Source organism: Pagrus pagrus (genome assembly GCF_965226575.1).
Source record: "Pagrus pagrus genome assembly, chromosome: 9".
In the NCBI taxonomy this organism is placed as follows: Eukaryota; Metazoa; Chordata; class Actinopteri; order Spariformes; family Sparidae; genus Pagrus; species Pagrus pagrus.
The window spans coordinates 15,482,360-15,502,045 of NC_140193.1; the positions used below are offsets into that span (position 1 = coordinate 15,482,360).

The window sequence follows — 19,686 nt, forward strand, 5'->3', positions numbered from 1 at the left end:
TGGCATGGAAAGCTTCCCCCCACCCCCACCCCCCCAATTCCCACCCTACATAGCTTCTTTTTTCCATTCCACATTTGCATCGTGTGGTCTAAAGAGACTTGATCTGTCTCCCCTGCCTTCCCCGAGAACAAACCACATGTAGAAGAGTAGGGGATTTCCATTGTGTACTGGTAATCTTTGTTATATCACTCTGAAGACTTATAGAGGAAACCAACGAGCAGACCAATGATTAAAAAAATGATTCATACTCAACATATATATTATATATATTGTAAACAGAATTAGTATACTGGAGGATTCAAGCTTAACAGTTATTCATGTGTTTGCATTATGTTCATCATGGTTTCCTATCATGTATAAATCAAAGTAATTAAAGAACCATACTGTATGTATAGAGTGCGTTCAGCCTTGCACTGGCTTCTGTGGATAATCCTTGGCGGTTGCGGCTGCCGGCTGATTGTTGATCTAACTGGATATGTAGATAGATTCCTGAAAGAGCCCCAGATTTCATGCTTTGGTTGGACGCCGGACAGCTAAAGATAATACAGAACACAAAGCATGTCAGCGCTTTTAGAGATTAGGCGCACAATAGATTTTTGTCCGGTAAAATAGCCCTCCATAGGCCCGACATGCTGAGTCTGAAAGACGCCCCCTCGTCAGTTTCTGCTATGTGGACAGCAGCGGTGAAGGGACAGAGCTTTTCCACTGTCGTATGCTCCACATGCGGCCTTACTACTGGAGTCTTCCTACAAGCTCATGGCTCAAACAATCCCATCTATCTAAGCCTGGCTGGCTCACAGAATTACCTCAACAGGGCACATAATACCTTGTTGAATATTTCAAAGTGCTACTCACATTATCACCCCAGGCGAAAGAGACTACTCTCTTTACTGATGGTAAAGAGAGTCCATCTTGGTGCAAGAGTCCATCCCAGTGGAGTGCATGACATAACATATAAGCACACTACAGTTGCCGCCACAGTCATAACAACATGTCATGACCTCGAGTGACACTTAATGCTGAATAGTAGATTTTGTGCCAGATACAATACTGTTGTAAATAATTCAACAGTCTTACACACCAAGCTTTTGATAAAAATGAGAGAACTAGTTCATGTTTCATTGGCGGCAACTAATGATGATTCCCTCTGTTGATTTATATGTGGATTTTTTTTGTTTAATCAATTGTTTTGTCAATGAAATGTCAGAAAATAGTTAAAATCGGCAGATACTATATTCCAAGGTGATGACTTTTATCCAGACAAATGTTTGGTATTTTCTGCTTGATTAATGACTCATTAGTATTGATTTCATCTTCAAACTTCTCCGCCAATTGATTAATCTCTTAATTGGCTTATTGTTTCAGGCACACAAGCTACAAGCTGTGTGCTTCTCGGTTTAGACTCGTTTAAAAACTCAAATAGCTTGTTTGTGGGATCAGGTATCACCCCAAAGTGGTATGTGAGTGCACTCGGTGTCTGAATTTAGTCAGAAGGTGAAGGCATCTCCCCAATGTCAGGTTACACGACCATGAGGGTTATGCCTGTTCCCAGACTACAACTGAAAACTGAAACAATCTGCACGATTAGTCTGCCTCACCTGTTAAACCATAAAACACTGCCAAGAAGCCGAATATTCACTTCACTTAAATGTCAAAGCATTTAAAAGATTGCTATAAAGTAAAATTGACTCTGAAAAAGGAGTTGTTGACATTGGAAATGAACAAATACAGTTCAAGCACATGACATTTAAAATGGCATTTTATAGATCTTAAGCTTTGCATTCGGTTGTGAGAGTTGTGAGGCAGGTGTGTGCCGTGTGATATCAAAGCTTATACTTTATTTTTTTCGCTCTTTGTCAGAGTAACTTGATATCGTGACAGCATCAAAGCTAAACATTTTTGTCGCCTTAAGGCAATGATTGATGCAACTTAAAAGAATAAGACACTGCTCTTTAAGTTTTCCTCGCTCTCGAGGACAAAGCCTAGTTAGCAGATCTACACCAGGAAGCAGTGAAATATCCCAGAATAACCACTTTTCTGTCTGGTGTCTAAAGTGTTGATATGTCACTAGAGAAACTATGACTTCTATGCCACTAGCTTAAAAAGACATCCAACCTGTTAATGGGCTTGTTTTCATTTTAGGAAGGGCTTTTTCTCTGGCATCCAAAGTGCACTATCTTCTGCATGCACCACTAACCCTGAACAATGCCAAGCCCTCCTATTTTTGGATGGACATTCACTCCCAGGTTCTCACACATCATTTTAAGATATTCCGTTATAGCTGAAATGAAACCAGAAATGCTGAAAAACATAAGTCACACCTAGTAGAAGAGTTGCACATGTTTTGTGGCCACTGGGATAAGAAATAATAGCATATTGAAGATTTGCAGAAGTATCTCTGTGATGTGATGAACGTGATGGCACCCACACTTTTAGTCTGCGGCACCGGAAGGATATAAATTCAAAGCAATGCCTCAAATAAAACCATACGTCCCTCTGCAGAACTGCAAAGTCATGCACATCCTCTATGAATCATTACAGAGTACAACTAAAGGGGAATTTATTTTTACCAACTTGTAGGAGGTGATTTATTTTTTCAATTAAATCCCCTTTGATAGATTATCCATATGGTGCCACCTCTCAGAGAGCCTAAGTTCCCTTTGGTACGCAGTGACATTGCAGTTGGAGATGTTTTGCCAGTCTGTGAGGAGCCAAGGAGTTTTTGTTTAAGTATGCCAATAAATCAACAAAAAGTTCTCAATTCATTTTATATTCACCTGAGCTAAATCAATGTGTAAAAGGTCAGCTGGTGCTGGTTGGCTGACTTGACATTTTCTTTAGTGACTACATTAATTCTTTCTGCATCATGGTTCAGTGCATGTTAGTATCCTTGTGTTTGAAGTGATGAACTGATTTTATACATTTCACTAATTCCGGTTATTACTTTGGTTCTCCAAGGTTTCCTCTCAAGTGGTGTTGTCCCAGTATGTTTTGAGTACAGTCCTTGACAATCTTTCAAAAGTTTTTTGACCAACTCAAAACTGTCTTTAAGTAGATTATGATGTAGTTACTGAAATATTCAAGTCTGTCTCAAGATGTGTATTCAGTCATTAGAATCTCTAATCCTAACCTTTCCTAAGGACTAATTTCCCTGACTAAAAGTAAGAAAACACTCAAAAAATTATCAAAATTGAGCGCATTTTAATCAATAAGGTTAAACATGGTACGAAACAAATATTGGATATATTATAAGAACATTTGAAACCCTTAATCACATTCTTCATAAACCAAATCATATTTTAAGTGTTGTTGAAATGCGAGCAATGCATTATTTCTCTGCCTGTAGTCAGTAGTCTCTGTGGTCTTACTCAGTGTTCTGCCCACAACACTATCTGACTGGTTACACTTCATAAGTGTTATGACAAACAACGTCCAATGAAACACAAAATCTTAAGGAACATTTAATCGACTGCAGACTTATTGCTTACATCCCTAGTTATGGTTAGCGTTTCTTTTTTTAAAGGATAAGTTCACCCAAAAATGTTGTCATTATCTTCTCACCCTTATGTCGATGGAAAGTCTGGTGAAGTTTTGTAGTCCACAAAATATATCTGGAGCTTCACAGCAAAACAGCATTGCAGCATTCTCCTGAACAACTGAAGTAGATAAGGACTTGTTTCAAAATGTAGATAAAACAACAGAAACAAAAGCATAAAATGGCTCCATACAGCTTCGCCAGCATAATCTGAGTCTCCAGAAGCCCCAAGTTCTCAAACTGATTTGATGAACCATATTTACAGCCTCCATAAAGCCAAAACCTTCTCTGTAGCTGCTAAGCTAAAAGCGTACAACAAATCTGGCTCAAGTGGGTGTATGAGCTCAACCACGCATCAAGGGTGTAAATATTGCCTTTTCAAATTATTTTGGGATTTCAAGGCTTTGGTTTGGATAACGCTGGACACGTTATAAACTATTAACAACTATATATTAAACAAGCTTTAAAACAAGTCCCCTTCGACTTTAGTTGTTTAGGAGAATACTGCAACGCTGTTTTGCTGTGAAGCTCCAGAAATGTTTTGTGTGCTACAAAACTTCATCCAACTTTTCATCGCCATGGAGGTGAGTAGATAATGACTGAATATTCAACGTCCAGCTGTTTTTCTTAACTCTCATTGCCTCTTTAACTATATCATTTATTATCCCTGAAACATCTCGCATCCTCCCACCCACCATATAAAAAAATCAGCGTGCAGAACAAATCTATTCATCATTCATTCATCGATTAACAATTTTCTTTTATTTAGCTTTATTCCTCATTTCCAGGTGCAGGCAAATGTTCCGGAGGAGCCAAGATCTTGCCAATGCTAGGCCACCTGCTGAAGGGACAGAATTATAGATGAGGTTTTCCTGTTCCCCAGGAGTTTCAGAGATCACTTTCCAACCTGCAGGCCAGAAATAGTGGAGGCTAAAAGAACACTCTGTGTCAGAGTGCAGGTTATTTCATTCAGCTTAATTGCTTAAAAGTACACTGTTAGCTTTGGGGGCATTTTAAGCATGAGCGGTTAGATGAGCAAAAATTGTTGGCAAGTCATTGTTAGTTGTAATGACTTGAGGTGTGCACCAGGTCTACAGGTGTGTTTACCAACAAACGCCGAAATGAATGTTTTCTATTTTTAGATTTAATTAGTTGAGTCACTGCAGACACCCTGACCAGTGTAGAGTTTAGCAATAAATCACTAATCACTAATGAAGCAGATTTTTAGTTTTAGTTACCAAGGGTTTTATTGCAACGAAGGACTCTGCCTCATGTCAATCACTATGTTTGTTTAAAATTTCATTTGTGCAGTTATCAGTATCTTCATTCACATTTGAATGGATCACAACACGTTGTTCCTTGACCCCTGCACCGAGCATTGAGTAGGCAGCGGCAATGCAAATCAGACATCAGGAAGTACATGGCCGGGCCTCTGCTTGTCCATCTCACTCTTTAAGCTGGTTTCATAATACTTCACAGGAACTGTAGTTTCCTCTCTCTTGTGATTTACTTTTCCAAGTTTACCAAAGTTCAGAAATCACTCACTCTTACTGCGCTGATGAATTCACCCTCTCAGTCTCAATATTTTTATTGCTGTTGTCTACATCAGCTTGTTAAATACACTGAACAACTTTTTTAAGGACGAGAAGTCAGAAGAGCGTATTTTTACAGATGTATAGCCTGGGGCTTCTCTATTAAAATGTAAAGAAGAGTAGTTTGTGTCAATATGAAATCATTATCTTTACATCATACAGCAGGAATGCTGTTATGATTTACATAATGCATTTCTCCGCACATTCATATCATTCTTTATAGAACTGAACATAACAATCCAGGGAGAGAAAACTCTGTCAATCTGTTATCAATCACTTCAAACATAGCTGTTCTTGTGCAAGTAGAGCAGCTACACTTTTTTAGTCACATTGAAGGGGTTAGGCTTTGCTTTAAATGAGATGAGGTTGGACAGGCAGCTGCTAACAACGATGTTTGACTGGTTCTGCTGTTGTTGTCTTACAGCAACATGTGGTTTGAGATGGGATTCTAATCAGTATATCAATAAATCAAGAAATCTTGCTGTCATTGTAATTTGATACCAAACTTTTTGAGATTTCTGATACACAGCTGACTGATACTTTCAGTGGTCAGTAATCAACATCATTTATATTTTACTCAGGGAAAGTAAGTTTATCTGATCTTGCAGTAAGTCTTCAGAGTTTTACTCATTAGCTTGAAGCTGTCAGAAAACCAGGCAAAGCCGCTGATTTCCTTCTTTCCTTGGGTAGGGATCCCCAAGGGGGTCGCAAGTTAATTTCCAGGGATTTCCAGTTGGTTGTAGGGGAAAAAATGGAATCATATTTTAGACTGAGGGGTAGTTTTTACATTGCATTGCCTGTACCAGTGATGTAATTGGAATTAAACAAGATTTTGAGTGTGTTTTGTTAAGAGTCAAAGTGCATGTTCACATAGTTCTGAAGGGACACACACACACAAAAAATACCCTCTTTTTTCATTTTGACACTTTCAGCATTTTGTGAATCAAAAGTCCCAGTGCTTGAGAGCTTTATAAATGCAAACTTGATTTTTCTGGAGGATCGCTACTCAAAAATGTTGAGAACCTTGAGTCTAATCGTGTAGCAATATACCCAAATGTTGCATGTAGAATGTAGCTCATCATGTCAAGCTCTACTTTAACTTTAAAATCTGAAATCCACAAATTTTTATTTCAGATTCTCCAATGAGATCTAATGAGTGTGGATTAAAACTGGAAAGGCCTGGCCAGAGTCTCCACGTCAACCTCCATGTTTGCCTTCCCTTTGTGTTTATAGATTCCTATGTGCATACTCATTAAAGGAACTCTTTAAGTTTCATCAATTTTAGTTGTTTCACAAGCTTTTTAACATGGTGAAATGCAACCATGGCCAACAACAACACGATGTGCAAATTTATCTCCAGAGCCCTTAGAAATAAGAAAAATATTTATTTACAAAAAACACATTTATTGAATCTATTAATCTCTGTTTATCAAATTAGATGAAAATGTATAAAAGGTATTACAAAGTTTAAGGATTATCACACATAAGAGTCACAAAATGTCAAACCGGTTAACAGTCCGGATTTCATGGTGAAATGCAAAAAGCTAAGAAAAAATTAAAAATAATAAAACCTTCAAATTTCCACCACAGGAATTATTGTATGAGTGTTGCCAATGATATACTTAAATATCAAGAAAAAAATATTACCTCCAGTTGATTGTTATGCTTTGGAGCGTTTTGTCCCAAAAGTGGCAGTCAGCCAATGTCATCTGGGATAACAAGCAATCTGAAGCACTTTTATGGGCCATTTTAGTCAGACACATTATCAGAATGTAGCTTAAGTATGTCCACTACCTTTTGAGAGTAAGAACTTGCTATTTGTAACTGGAACACACTTTTTTAAGAGTGAAAGTTGAGCTCCCTGCCACACACATGGACAACCAGAACATAACTGAAATTAATCGTATCCATAATGTTTATTTCTCACACAGTCACTCATGCACATGAAATGTTCAATAATATGTCTCAGAGAGGTAGTAAATGTCGAAGCCATCATTCTTTTATCTCCCAATTCATCACAACAAACCTACAAAATTGTCCTCTTTATGAAGACGTAGTCAGCTAAGCTCAATTTATACAACTCATAGCTTTGTGATTGATTATTTTTCTGGCAGTTCATTTCTTACTGTAATCAGTCTTAATAGAAGGTGCTGAGTGAGCTCAGTTATTCACCTCAGAGACACCTTACACTGTGAAGGCCAGGGCACTGCCAATAGCCGAACATTTGTTATGCTAATTTTCCTTTTCAATTTTTCCCATTCGAATGATCTCGTTATTTCTGTCAATCCTCTCTCTCTTTCTCTCTCTCTCTCTCGCTCTCTCTCTCGCTCCCTCTCTCAATCCTGCGTTAACATAAAATTGAAACATGATCATTTGATAACCATCTGATATGCTCAGCAGTAGGGAAATATTTGACACAGCAAGTGGAGTGCGTTGGGCCTGATAACACTGCAGCATTGATTAAACACATTTTTAACTGAACTGTTAAATGAGGTTCGATAATGAACATCCCAAGCCAGGATCAAATTCTTTTATACAACTTTGTCAATTAGTTAAGTGCATAAAATCTTTGTCTTGTGCCACATCTGTAACATAAGGAATGAGTTTTATCAGACTTTTCTTGAGAGTGTATAACACAGTAATTCCTTCATGCTGCTGCAGTTGTTGTCTTTCCATTGTAATTATATGCAGAAAGGCATTAGGGTGTTAAATGTATTTGTCCTACAACGTGTAACAGGATGTAGCAAGTCCGTCTAGCAGAAACTCTCATTCTGTTTTAGGGATTTACATGCAATGAGAATAATTTAAGTCCTGTTCTGTCACAACATATTAGCGGGGGTGACATGTTGGAAACAGCTGACGAGACTTCAGTTGAGCCTCTCTGCTCCCCATTAGTCGGGGTATTGTTGTGAGGAAGGGTGAATGAATGTTGTAGGAAGTTGTTCACGGAAAGTTAGTCTTGTGTTTTTACTGCTGCACTGTGCAAACATGGATTATTTGGTCTGCAGTCATCTCCCCCATGTCCTCTTTGTGTAAACATATCATGCAAGATAACATGCAGAGCAGGGAATATGCATGCATTTGTGGAAGGGCTGCACAGCACATTGAGCTGTTTTTCCTTTACGCAATATATTTTGCAATATGAGAAAATACAGGTATTATAAAAAATGATAAATTACGAATAAAAATGCTCCGTCATACAAAACAAAGCAAATGGCAAGTAGAAATAAAATGTATGTCCCCCAAAAGTAGCACTGCAATGACAAATAGACCACAATTCAATAAAAGTTAGTGAAAAGAAAAATGTAAACTGTGCAAGTTTTGCTTCAGCAGAATACTCGCATTGCAGGACGTGCGATATCGGAAAATAAACCCAAACATGTCCTGCGATGTAATTATTGGCCATGTGCACATCGCAGTGTCAGTGGGACAACATATCATGCAGTCCTAGTTTGTTGTATGAGTCTGTGTGTGTTTCTGGGTTGCATTGATTGTAAAATGACTCCGTTTCCTGTCTTTAGTCAGAGGCAAGCCCTGCCCTGTGGATACACATGCTCAGATAGGCCGCAGGTTATTGCAACATTTGTCTGGGTGAGGTTAAAGGTGTGAGGTAGGCATGGGTGCAGCTTCTAAATGATTTACTCTGCATGCCCACTTTGTTGAGGAGGTGAAGGAGATGCTGTCGGACTGTTGTCTCCATTCCATCCAGCGCTTTATTTCTCACCTTGTTTAATCGTATATCAACAGAAGGACAGGTATGTGTCTATCTAAAGAAGGCTGCATGATTCTCTGCAGTTTAATGATTGATAGAGTGATTGTGTGTGCATGTGAGACTGTTTCTGCTCTGGAAAGGAGACATTCCTTTGCCATTGGGTGTGTCAATATGAACATTTTCAGCAGTTGAGAGCAGAAAGTGAAACGTCTAGGGATCTAATAATAACTTTTTGTGTTTTGCTGCTGGCGAGTCGGTCGTGCGCTTACCAAAGAATTTGTCATCCTCCTCAAAAAAAAATCTCCCTGTGTGGCACCTTCAGTATTAAGAAATCACAGTGTATGGATACTTAACAATGTACTTTCTGAGTTTCAGGGTAATCTGAGACATGCAGTGTGTACAGGACCACTGGTATTTGTGCTACCCACATTCTCAAATCTGCTCAGAGCAATTACTCTGTCAGGGCTTCAGTCAGCACTTCCAAACCACGTGTTGTTTAACCTAATAGTCCGTGCAGTCGGGGATTTCACAAATTGTTTCAGAATTCAGTGACTTGCAGTAAAAAAAATAAAGCTGCTGCTGTGAATGCTTCATGAGCGGATGCAAAAGTGTTTTTCTACCTCCGTCTTCATTCTGGGGATTTACTGAGGCTGAAATATATTATTGTTCATCTTGGTGAATTCTGATAAATTATACTTGACCACAAATGTTATTTTTATTTAGCAAAGTCAATACACTGTTTGAAAGAAGCAATTAAGCATTGTGGGTCTTTGGGGCTATTTTGCAGCTGCTGAGAGATTAGCAATGGGACTTTATTTCTCCTCACAAAGTTTGACATGCTACAGTCACTCTAGATAAGTCATAAACAACCGTGTGGCACAGGGACCTGAGAGGATGTGGGTTTTTATAACAAATAACCTGTACAATGTCATCCCTCTCTGCAATCCAGCTAAGCTATAACAAGCATGAACCACTTCATGGTTGCTATAGACATCCTGTGGGGTGCATGCTGCCTAAGAGGTTTAATGGGATGTTAAGCTTGATACACGATTAAATATTGATCAGATCACTGCATAAGTTGTAGTTCTTACGGGAAGCTGTTTTGTGATTCCACTTCATGGATTGCCAAGATGGTAATGAACTGTTACTTATCACTTCTTTTGTCCCCCAAAAGAAGTGCAGTAAGATGATGTATCCTGTTGTTCTATTTTGCCTGCACAATTCCTCCAAATGATGCAAAAGATGTCATGTTGTTGTATCAACTATAGATTGTACTTTTTTGTACGCCCGCATCCGTGGACACAGAGTATAGTTGGGCTGAGTGAGAGAGACAAAGAAAGTATCAGAGTTTGGTGAGACATAGAGAGAGAGAGTGAAATCTCACTAAACTCTGATCAAACTGTCTAAATTATTGATACTGAATATTTGAAATGGTTTCAATACTCATTTTTTGAACTATTGATTCTCCAGAACTATTTGAGTGTTTTCAGCGAGTTAACACATGCACAGCTACGGTGCCTACAGAGTCCCACTTCCTCCCGAATTAAATTAACTTAGATGCTGTTGTGCCTAACACACAGTAGCCCTGTTTATTTATCTTTTATTAAAAATCTGAAATTGTGTGCCCCCAATGCCAATTTTCACCATGATATCAGACATGATACCAAATATTGATAATTTTCAAGGAATTGTATAGAAGTTACTGACTACTACTCACTACTTAGTACACTGCCTATTTCTCACCAAAACTGTTTTCATATACATATTTTAATATAGGCAGCCCATCTTTCCAACATCAAAATACGGCTTCACACAGCTCTCAACTCTGTTTGTGCTGTAGATTTGCTGGCTATTTCTTTAGCTCAGCAAGTTGGAGCAATCAGCATCTGAACTGCTGCTGCTCCAAGACTCCCTGCAATTGAAATTTAGGCTAATGTATAATTATTTCTCAGCTCATCCCCATTTGTCTGTGCTGAATGTCTGTGACCTGGTGTCACTCAGCCTCCTAAAGACAAATCTTTCTCCCGCTGACTGGCAGACAATGGATTCTTTGACTTACAGGGACAATGAATGTGCACCGGTGGCAGCAGTTTATCTCTTCTTGAAGTAAAAGTGGGAAATGAAGGAATACATCAGTCAGTGGATTTACCTGCACTTAAGCCTCCTGGTTACTGTGGGTTTTATGAAAATGACAGGGAAGATTATTACTCATCGTGGCTCCTCTTTGAATCCAAAGTAATCAAATCAGAAGTCGGACCGAAACAGGAGCTGAAACAAAAACTTGTAAATGAGTAAGTTTCACTGTTTAAGTGCAGGATATTTGTATTCAAATTCAGATACATCAACAAAGTTGAGGAAACTTTGTGCTCTTCCGTTATAGAGCCTGACCTCTCACACAGCGGCATCATTCCAAATGCTCCAAGCTGAAAATAACAAAAGGTTTTTTCGGTCCAGAACTATAAATTACCAATATACTTAAATATGCTTACTGCTAACAAATGTGCTTAATGACCAGATGCATTTTAACATAGAGAGTTAAAAAAAATGTGTTCAAAAACGTGTTCTCTGCTTTCCTCCTTCAACCTGATTTCTCCTAGTAACCTGGTTTCCTGTGTATGTGAACGTAGCCTGTGCGACGGCCGATATTACACTTGCTTCTACGGTCCTCCTTGGGGAAAGTGATACGTGGCACAGGTGGCTTTCAGAGGGATCAGAGAACTGATGAATTCATGTCTGTAGATGAAATTGATGCAGTGAGGCAGTATTTGAATCTGGGACAGTAGATCTGTCTAAACTCGCTTCAGAAACATGCCCCGTCAATAAGATCTGACACTAACAGAATTTGTCAGCTTCCATTCCCTTTTCCCTCCTTCCATAGACTGCATTTAATCAAGTCATGGAAAGAGTGGTTGTGTAAGAAGCTCAGAGGAGTGGCCGGAGTCTGAGGTCAGTGGATCAGATCACGTGATCCGACGAGTCAGGGTGGGGTCGGACTAAGACTTTTCTTGGCAGGCTTGCAGACATTGAGGATTATGTTACTTTAAAGGGGAGATTTAGCTACGACCAGAAAGAGTGTCTAGTAAAAGAGATGCTTATTAGTCTATCTTAAAATGTCACTGAAAGAAATACTGTCAGAAAAAATCATGTTTGTTTTGTCAAGAGCTCAAAGATCCTGTCATGATGTCGTCTACACAGAATGTTTATTTTCTGCGTAGTCGAGGGAAATAACCGTAATGGTAATAATTAGACGCTGGTTTGACTCTTCATTGCCTCCAGGATGAGGTCATCTTTACTCTGTGGGAACTACGCAGTACGGCCCTTAGGTATTAACCTAATGACAACCCTGAAATCTGCACAGACCGAGCTCGCCTCCTTAGCTCCTCACCTACTTCTCAGCTTGCTCTTCAAACTGTCTGGAGTTGGACATACCACAGGTTTTAACCGCCAGGCAGTTCAGCAAGGAAATTTCCCCCCCCTCAGCATTTGGAGGTAAACACAAAGAGAAATGTTGAAGAACCAGTCAGCCGTGTGCCTATAGGACTGTGGTAGGTTGGCAGCAGCATCCTTGTCTTCACTCCTTTACCCAAAGGCTGCTGAGAACTCCCAGCTAAGCAGAGTGAAATCATTCTGGAGCAGATAAAAAATGGGGAATTTCAGAGGTAGGCTCAGATACACATTACAGTTTTCTTTGCTTAATGGTGCCTTCGATAGCTTCCTTTTTTTTTTTTTTTTGGATGTTGTTTTTTCTGTGGTTCTATTTCCTACAGTTTGCTTGGTGTGCACTTTCCTACAGTCAAGTTTAGATTTCATTTTGATCAGATTATATACACAGATTGTGGTCAAGGCGTGAGGAATTTCCTTTCTTTTATTTTTTGGCAGGCAAGTGAATCTTTTATCAAATAGTGAAGGGTTACAGGAAGGCCCGATAAGGCTTGTGTTATTCTTAATCTGTGGTGATTTAAACAACAATTACCACAACAGTGCCTAGCTTCCCTAGTTGTACACCTTTCTTTGTCTTTCTGTGAGAAGTCAGAAACAAAGCAGAGAGGATTTTGTCCACCCTGACCGGGTTGGCAACTTCTGTCAGTTTTAAAAATGTGCACTCAGTCAGTCCCGTCTGCGTTGTTCTCCTCTGTGTTTGTGCAGAAGTCAGGGAGGAGGAGCTCTGTCAAATTCAAACAGCTTTTCCCGTTTCCTGTTGCTGTGTTTTCTGGGAATCAAGTGCCATGTCCTTGATTCTGCAGTGTGGAGGTGGGCGGGAGCCAGCGCGGTGTGTTGCAACGCTATGAATGAGCAGGAAAGGAATTTGCAAGACTGACAGGGGGATAAATGGAATATCCTGCGCAGACTAACATGCTTGGTAGTAGTAGTAAAACCTTATCCCTCATTTAACACCAGGGCTGGCACACGGCTCCGTTCGGACTCAGACACCTTGAAATGCTCACGCAGCCCTTGGTGACAGACTCCCAGAATACCTCAGGGTCACATTTCGTCCAAATGTCTGGGGGACCTCCCACATACTTCATCCACCCCTCTCCTCCTCCTCCTCAACCGCCTCATCCCTGGCCAAAAACTTTTATGTTCTCAGTGTAAACAACCCAACCAGCTCACACAAACTGGCTGTCAGCCTGAGCTAAATGATTCCTTACTTGCCCATGTGTGTGTGTGTGTGTGTGTGTGTGAGAACAGATTCAAGTCGGTGAGTGCTTTTACATCACAGTATATGACCCTTTAACCTCTTAAATGATGTCTGCCAGCGTGACATTGTCTCATTCAGTAAAGCTACTGTATATGAGGTCTTCCCACCCTCAGGCTGCCATCATGGATTAAGAATATTATAATAGACTCTTTAATGGGGGGAGTATTCAATTGCTAGCAGCAAGGCTATTTTGTAAATTACCATATGGTTATTTCATGGTGGTTTAGAAGCTAATATTCCCCGACATATCCACATGTAAAGATAGCTCACCACAACATCGTTAGGGTAAGGGTTAGTAAATCATGTAGTTTGTGATATATGTGTAGGAACCAGTGGGTGGAATATGTCTTTCTGTTCGTATCTTGGAGATGACAGCGGCAGTGGATCTCTAAGGCAGTAAAAGTCATGGTAAAATCCCCGTTTCCCTGAAGTCGCATTCCTCCTGTGTTATTAGAGCCTCTGCTTTTGTCTGCTGCTGCTCCTGCTGCAGGACTGAGCTGTGAGGCAGCCATCACAGCCTTTAGCTGCCCTGTCTGGCTCAACAGGCTCTTTCTAGTAAATATGGATCCACCTTGAGCAGCGTTCCCTTGACACTCTCCCTGTCAACGGATATAATGAGACCATAACTATTCGTTCTACTTTCTCATTTCAATCGCGGACAAGAGGCCAGAGAGAGCGAAGGAGACAGGGAACACCTTATCTCTTCCGTCGGGCTGCTGACTTGTTTTTTGTTTTATCTTTTTTCCTCAAAGACCTGCCCTCGCGCATCCCCATCTACTTATTTCCACAGCATCTTAAACATAAATGTGTATAACTACCACCTGTGCACACATGCTTAGTATTTTAGAGCAGCTTTTGCATTGTTAGGATTTTATTTCAATTGTTGTGTGCCTTGGCTGTCGTTCTGTTTTGTGTTGTATTTTTTTATGTGACTGTATTGCATACACAAATCATTATTTAACTTGTGTGTTGTCTCAAGGCCATATGGCATTGATTTGCACTGTCACAGACGTGAAACATTGACAGCCTTTTCCTCTTCGGGCCATATGGCGTGTGTGGGTGTGTGTTTTGTGTTTTGCTGGTGGTGGCTGCGGCGCGTGGCCATCGATAGTCACTCCTCATCACTCGCCTGTGTGTTTCAGGGAGTGGTTGACTCAAAAGAGTGTTGTGTGTGGTTGCACATACATGCACACAGTCTGGTATGTGTGTACAAGATTGTGATGTTTTTTTTTCTCAGAAGAACGCCTGCGGTGACCCGATCATATGTGTCTGTGTGTGTGTGCGTGTGTGTTTCACGCAGGAGGAATGCCAGCTCCTGAGCAGAGCCCAGTGACGGAGGAGGGGCTTCTGTTGACCATCCGCGACAGTTCAACTGGCCGCAACATGGAGGCTGACAACACCGCCAACAACATCCTGGCCTCTGTCAAAGAACAGGTAGTGTGTCTCTTCTGTTCGTACTTTGCTAAGAACCCACTGATTCATGCTACATTTCTCATATTACGGCACTGTTAAAGCTTTTTATGAACCACTTTGTAAAGTGACATTTACAGAACGCTAAATTGTCCAGTGAGTCACAAATTCTACTAAGAAGAAGTCCTCCTGGGAACGCATGTGGACATTTTTTTCCTGTGACTTTGTGTCACAAACCCTGTTGTCACTGTAATCATATAACTTACCTCTGCGGTACAGAGCTTGCAGTAGAAAGTTGTCATCTCTCTGCGTGTGGGACGATGAAAAGATTTTTTTTTGTTGTTTATAGCAGAACTGTGGGCAGATTGGACTTCCTTTTGTCATCTTGTGGAAAATTGAAATGTAATAAGCTTGACTAGGAGCTATTGGTTGTTTATTGCCTGCAGTCATGGCCTGGCATGCATGAATGGACAACCAGGAAGATCATCTCTAGCAGCGAGCCTGTGGAGGGACATGCCCTCTGACTCACTCCATCCATGCCTGTCTCTCTGTGATTCATCCACACTCCCTTCTGTCACATACACACTCTCCTTTCCTCTTTGGCTTCGCTCCAGCTCTCTATATTCTTGGGAATCCAGCGCAGGGCAAACCGGGCTAAAGAGATTTTGCTCATTATTAATGTTGTTAATTTTCCTCTATGACATCCGACATACCTTTCTATTTCCCGACTGACACTTTAGTTGAGCTGAAATGAATTAAATGCGTTCTCTGGTATTTATTAGCGACTGACTCACAGAAGTGTCATTTAGGCTTACTGCAGGAAAGTGGGTATTGTTTACATGAGTAAGTAAGGAAGGAAGGAAGGAAGGAGGGAGCACCTGTCGATGTCACTTCCTTCCCTAGAGTATTCCTCAGTGGCTCGTCCGGTTAGAGCAGATCTCATGCAGGCAAGCAGGAAGAGCGAGTAGCCTGCCTGAGCCGTTGCTTTTCAGAGCGACAGGCTCAGAGGGGATTCCTGCTAAAGAGTAGAGGCTGCAAAATGATCATTCTGCTCAGTGTTTAGCAGAGTTGGAGAGGCAAAGCAGAGGGTGAGTGAGAATGTAAAGATGGAGGAGGTCAGACTGGGCTAGTGTGAGTGTTTTTTCTTCTCTCTGTGCTTTTGCACGAGGCTTTCCTGTGATTGTTGAGAGGCAGACCTTCGAGGGATCTCGCTGTCGCTGTAAACATGCAAGTCTGCTGCGCTGTAGCTGTGGTCGCGGTTAGGGCTGGGGCTTAGGATGACTGGGTGTTTGGTAAGTGTTTACTCTTTGGCTTCACTATCTTTAATTTATGTCCTTTTTTCCTTTTTATTGGCTGCTTTCTCCCCCTTCACTTGTCCTTTTCACTCCTGGTCTTCCTTCATTTCTCTGTCTTTCTTACTAAAGTTTTGCTTCTGTCACTGCTGTGGTTACAGCTGCACAGGCTCTGCCCAAATGCCCAAACAAGGACAGTTTCACCAACATCTTATGATTGCATTCTCCCTGTGTGTTCAGTCGCTTGGACTTATGTTTCTCCCTGTCTTCCCTTCTGACTGCTAACGAGCTGCAGTTTTTTGCCGTTAATTTGAGGATTTGGTTCTGTCGTGCTGAAGCTCCCACTTATTAGAGTCCTGTCATTGCTCTGTGCCTCTTTAACAGCACTGATCCACCATCTGGATGTCATATCCATAATGGTTTATTACAGACCCCATTTAAGTGCTTAATGTCAATGTTTTTCTTTTTGCACATTCCTGCTGGCTTTGAATAATCACACATGCTATTTATCCAAGCCTGACACGAACACATAACCTAAAACCGTGTTGTAATTCAGAATTGACTTTTGACAGAATTTCCCCTCGTCAGTATTTATTCTCTTATTAAAATGTAATTTAAGCAAAAGGGTTGTTTCGAGGATTATCTAAGACCTAGTTTTTTATCTGTTTCATCTTAAGTGTAATTGAAGCAGTGGGAGGCTGTGGCACTCATCCAGACAGATTGTCTTTTCTGTGGATTCAGCAATAGCAGCGCTCTGGTATGTCTTGTCAATGTATTTGACTGTATTTTTCTTTGTTTTTAATTCCAAAGACCACTGATGTTTTTGGTATTATTTGAATATTAGAATAAATATCTTGGGAAAAATCAATACTCAGTAGTTCTGTATGAGAAATATCTAGCAAAATACCATTTGTTAGCACATACATTGTGTAGCTTTGTTGCCTATAGTTGATATTGTTATTTTCGTTAGCACTTAACATTACAGCTTGGTAATAGTCGGGTAACGGTGCGCTAATAAAGAGGTAATCATTAAGTAATACCATGTAATTGTGAAAGTGTTGAGTGTTAACATTGGATACATCTGGATAATATTAGACAGCTTATTTTCTTACCTCCTTATTATCAAACTATTACCCTACTATTACCTTTTTTCTTACCTTTTTTTTTTTTTAACCATCACTGAGCTTTAAAGTGCTACTTATATTCTTATTAAATTCCAAAACTGGCAGTGTAGTCACCAACTCGTTTGCATTTGCTCTCTAACCAGGTGAGGAGCCTGTTTATTGTAGGCTGCAGTAGGAAACAACAACTGTTTAATGCGGGGGAACAGTTTTGAGTTAAAAACTGAAAATTATTGGCAGTATGCCTTTTCAAGGTGATTCTTCATTGGAGCTTTAATTGATTTAATGGCATCTGACATGGATGTCAGATACTGCCTCACTGGATGTCAGACGCTCCCTCAATATAGAGACACGGCAACCATATGTTAAAATCTAGTTTCCTTCTGCCTTAGCGACTCAAAAGGGGCAGGTGGGGGATAGGCCAGGGTGATAAGTCAATATTGATCAATTCCTAAAAATAGTTTTTTTGTTTCACAAAGCCCTGTTGTCCAAAAAATGGGTGGACATTTTTTAATTATGAATTGAAAAAATCAGTTGTTAAAGTTTTTGTTCATTTGTAATGTTTTGAATTACTGTTAAAAAAGCATCCTATACTATAAAGTTGAGTGTACGTAAATAATGCGGGCACGTTATTGGTAAAATAAAGTCAGGATTTCCGTTGATTTCCAAATTGCTAAGATTTGATTTATAGAGAACATAAAGAGCTTGTCAAGGACTGATGACAAAGCTGATTGTCTCTAATTAGAATAGATTAGCCCCTATTTATTTGAATTATACTATGACAAGGAGACGTACAAGGATTTGTCAGTGTTTTGTACACATGAGTTTTATTAATTTGTGCTCCTGTCCTTCAGTGACTGCAGGTTCTTTGAAAAAAGCAGTGCTGACTAATAAATCGCATCGCTATCACTATTGGTATTGTAGGAAAAAAAACCTGCATGTCACTTTTCTGAGGCACTTCCAAAACCATACAGTATTGTACATCCCTTGAAAATTGGACCATAATTTTGAATGTTATTAACTCAGTTGATCTGAAACCAACAGTGGCCAGGTGTTCGGAGTAGAGAAAATGAACACAGTTTGAACTCCTTTCCCAAGCTCTTCTTTTAATGTGAACAACCAAGTGCAACACTATAAATGGCCTTTAAGGGAGACTGTCTGATAAAGTTTACTATTATCTCCATATTTAAACAGTTAACATGTCCCTCCCTGCTCTATGAAAGGACGTTTTTTACCTCACCATTGAGTGAGATCGTTCAGAACAACTATTAACACTTTTGCCCTCCAACATGGTCGGACAACACGCCCTATGAGCTTATTCTCCTCTAGCATAACCCAGATCTTAGAAAACAGCTGAAGAACTTCTAGAGCTGGATAATACTGCATCTTACTTTAAAGTTTTTCATCATATTCAGTTTAGCTCAGGCATGTATCCAGTGTGCCTTACAAGGAGCGTAGGTACAGGGTCAGCATAGCGTTCACTGATGCTGAAATGTGTTGACAGCCACATTCAATCAAGTGGCTTTTAACCACTTGGCCATTAGCAGTTTACAACTGTTAAATGTATAAAATGGTTGACTGCATTTTGTCAGAGCTTACACTGTGTGCATTTACGTGCAAATAAACAATGCCATATCATTCTCTGATAACACGACCTCTAAAAACCCACATTTACAACATAAAATAAATGTGACATTTTATTTTCTGTCTGGTTTAAATACTATGTGACAGCAGAACACAGCAATTTGCTTCAGTTGAAATGAACAAAAGTCATAAATGGCGGTGGACAGATATGAAATGTAGTTAAAACTTCAATGTGTAGAAGGGCTTAAGATGATCTCTTATTGATGAATCTGCAAGGTAATTGGCGTGTTTATTTTATTTTTCATCCTTTGAGATAATGTGACTGTGTAGACCCAAATAATATGCAAATTTCAAATGAGTTTCGGACATGTTGGTTAAACAAAATGCAAATCAAAATGTGTTTCCAACAACTGCCGTTATGTAAATATTGGGAAGAGACTGCCACAAGATGATCTCCAGGACAGCCCATAACGGTGTTGTAGGGCTTATGTTATGACCTCAAATCCATATTACAATTTATTGTCACATTTGTTTTAGCAATAATGAATGAAAGATTGTCATTTTCAATGCATCCGTTATGCTGTGTATGCTATTGAAGCCACACAACGGCCACAATAACGCACTGATTGAAGGTGACTAGTTGAGGTTACATGAGATTTGTTGTACTTTCCAGAAGGCAACAAATAATAGCCTGTTAAAGGTATTTAATCAATGCAACAAACCAAATAGGATGAGGGTAAA

The 19,686-nt window shown here is 39.9% G+C and overlaps 1 protein-coding gene across 5 annotated transcripts in view; it reads left to right on the plus strand.

Moving 5' to 3' along the window:
• Positions 1–19,686, plus strand: part of pkp4 (plakophilin 4) — a 93,421-nt gene that overhangs the window by 3,063 nt on the left and 70,672 nt on the right. For 3 of the 5 annotated variants that reach the window (XM_084361865.1, XM_084361867.1, XM_084361866.1), the window contains exon 2: positions 14,839–14,972. In XM_084361865.1, the coding sequence (XP_084217991.1) occupies positions 14,844–14,972 (129 nt within the window). In that variant the 5' untranslated portion in view covers positions 14,839–14,843. Of the gene's footprint in view, positions 1–14,838; positions 14,973–15,857; positions 16,241–19,686 lie in introns of those variants that run through there. The other 2 variants (XM_084361869.1, XM_084361868.1) reach the window with 2 other exon arrangements.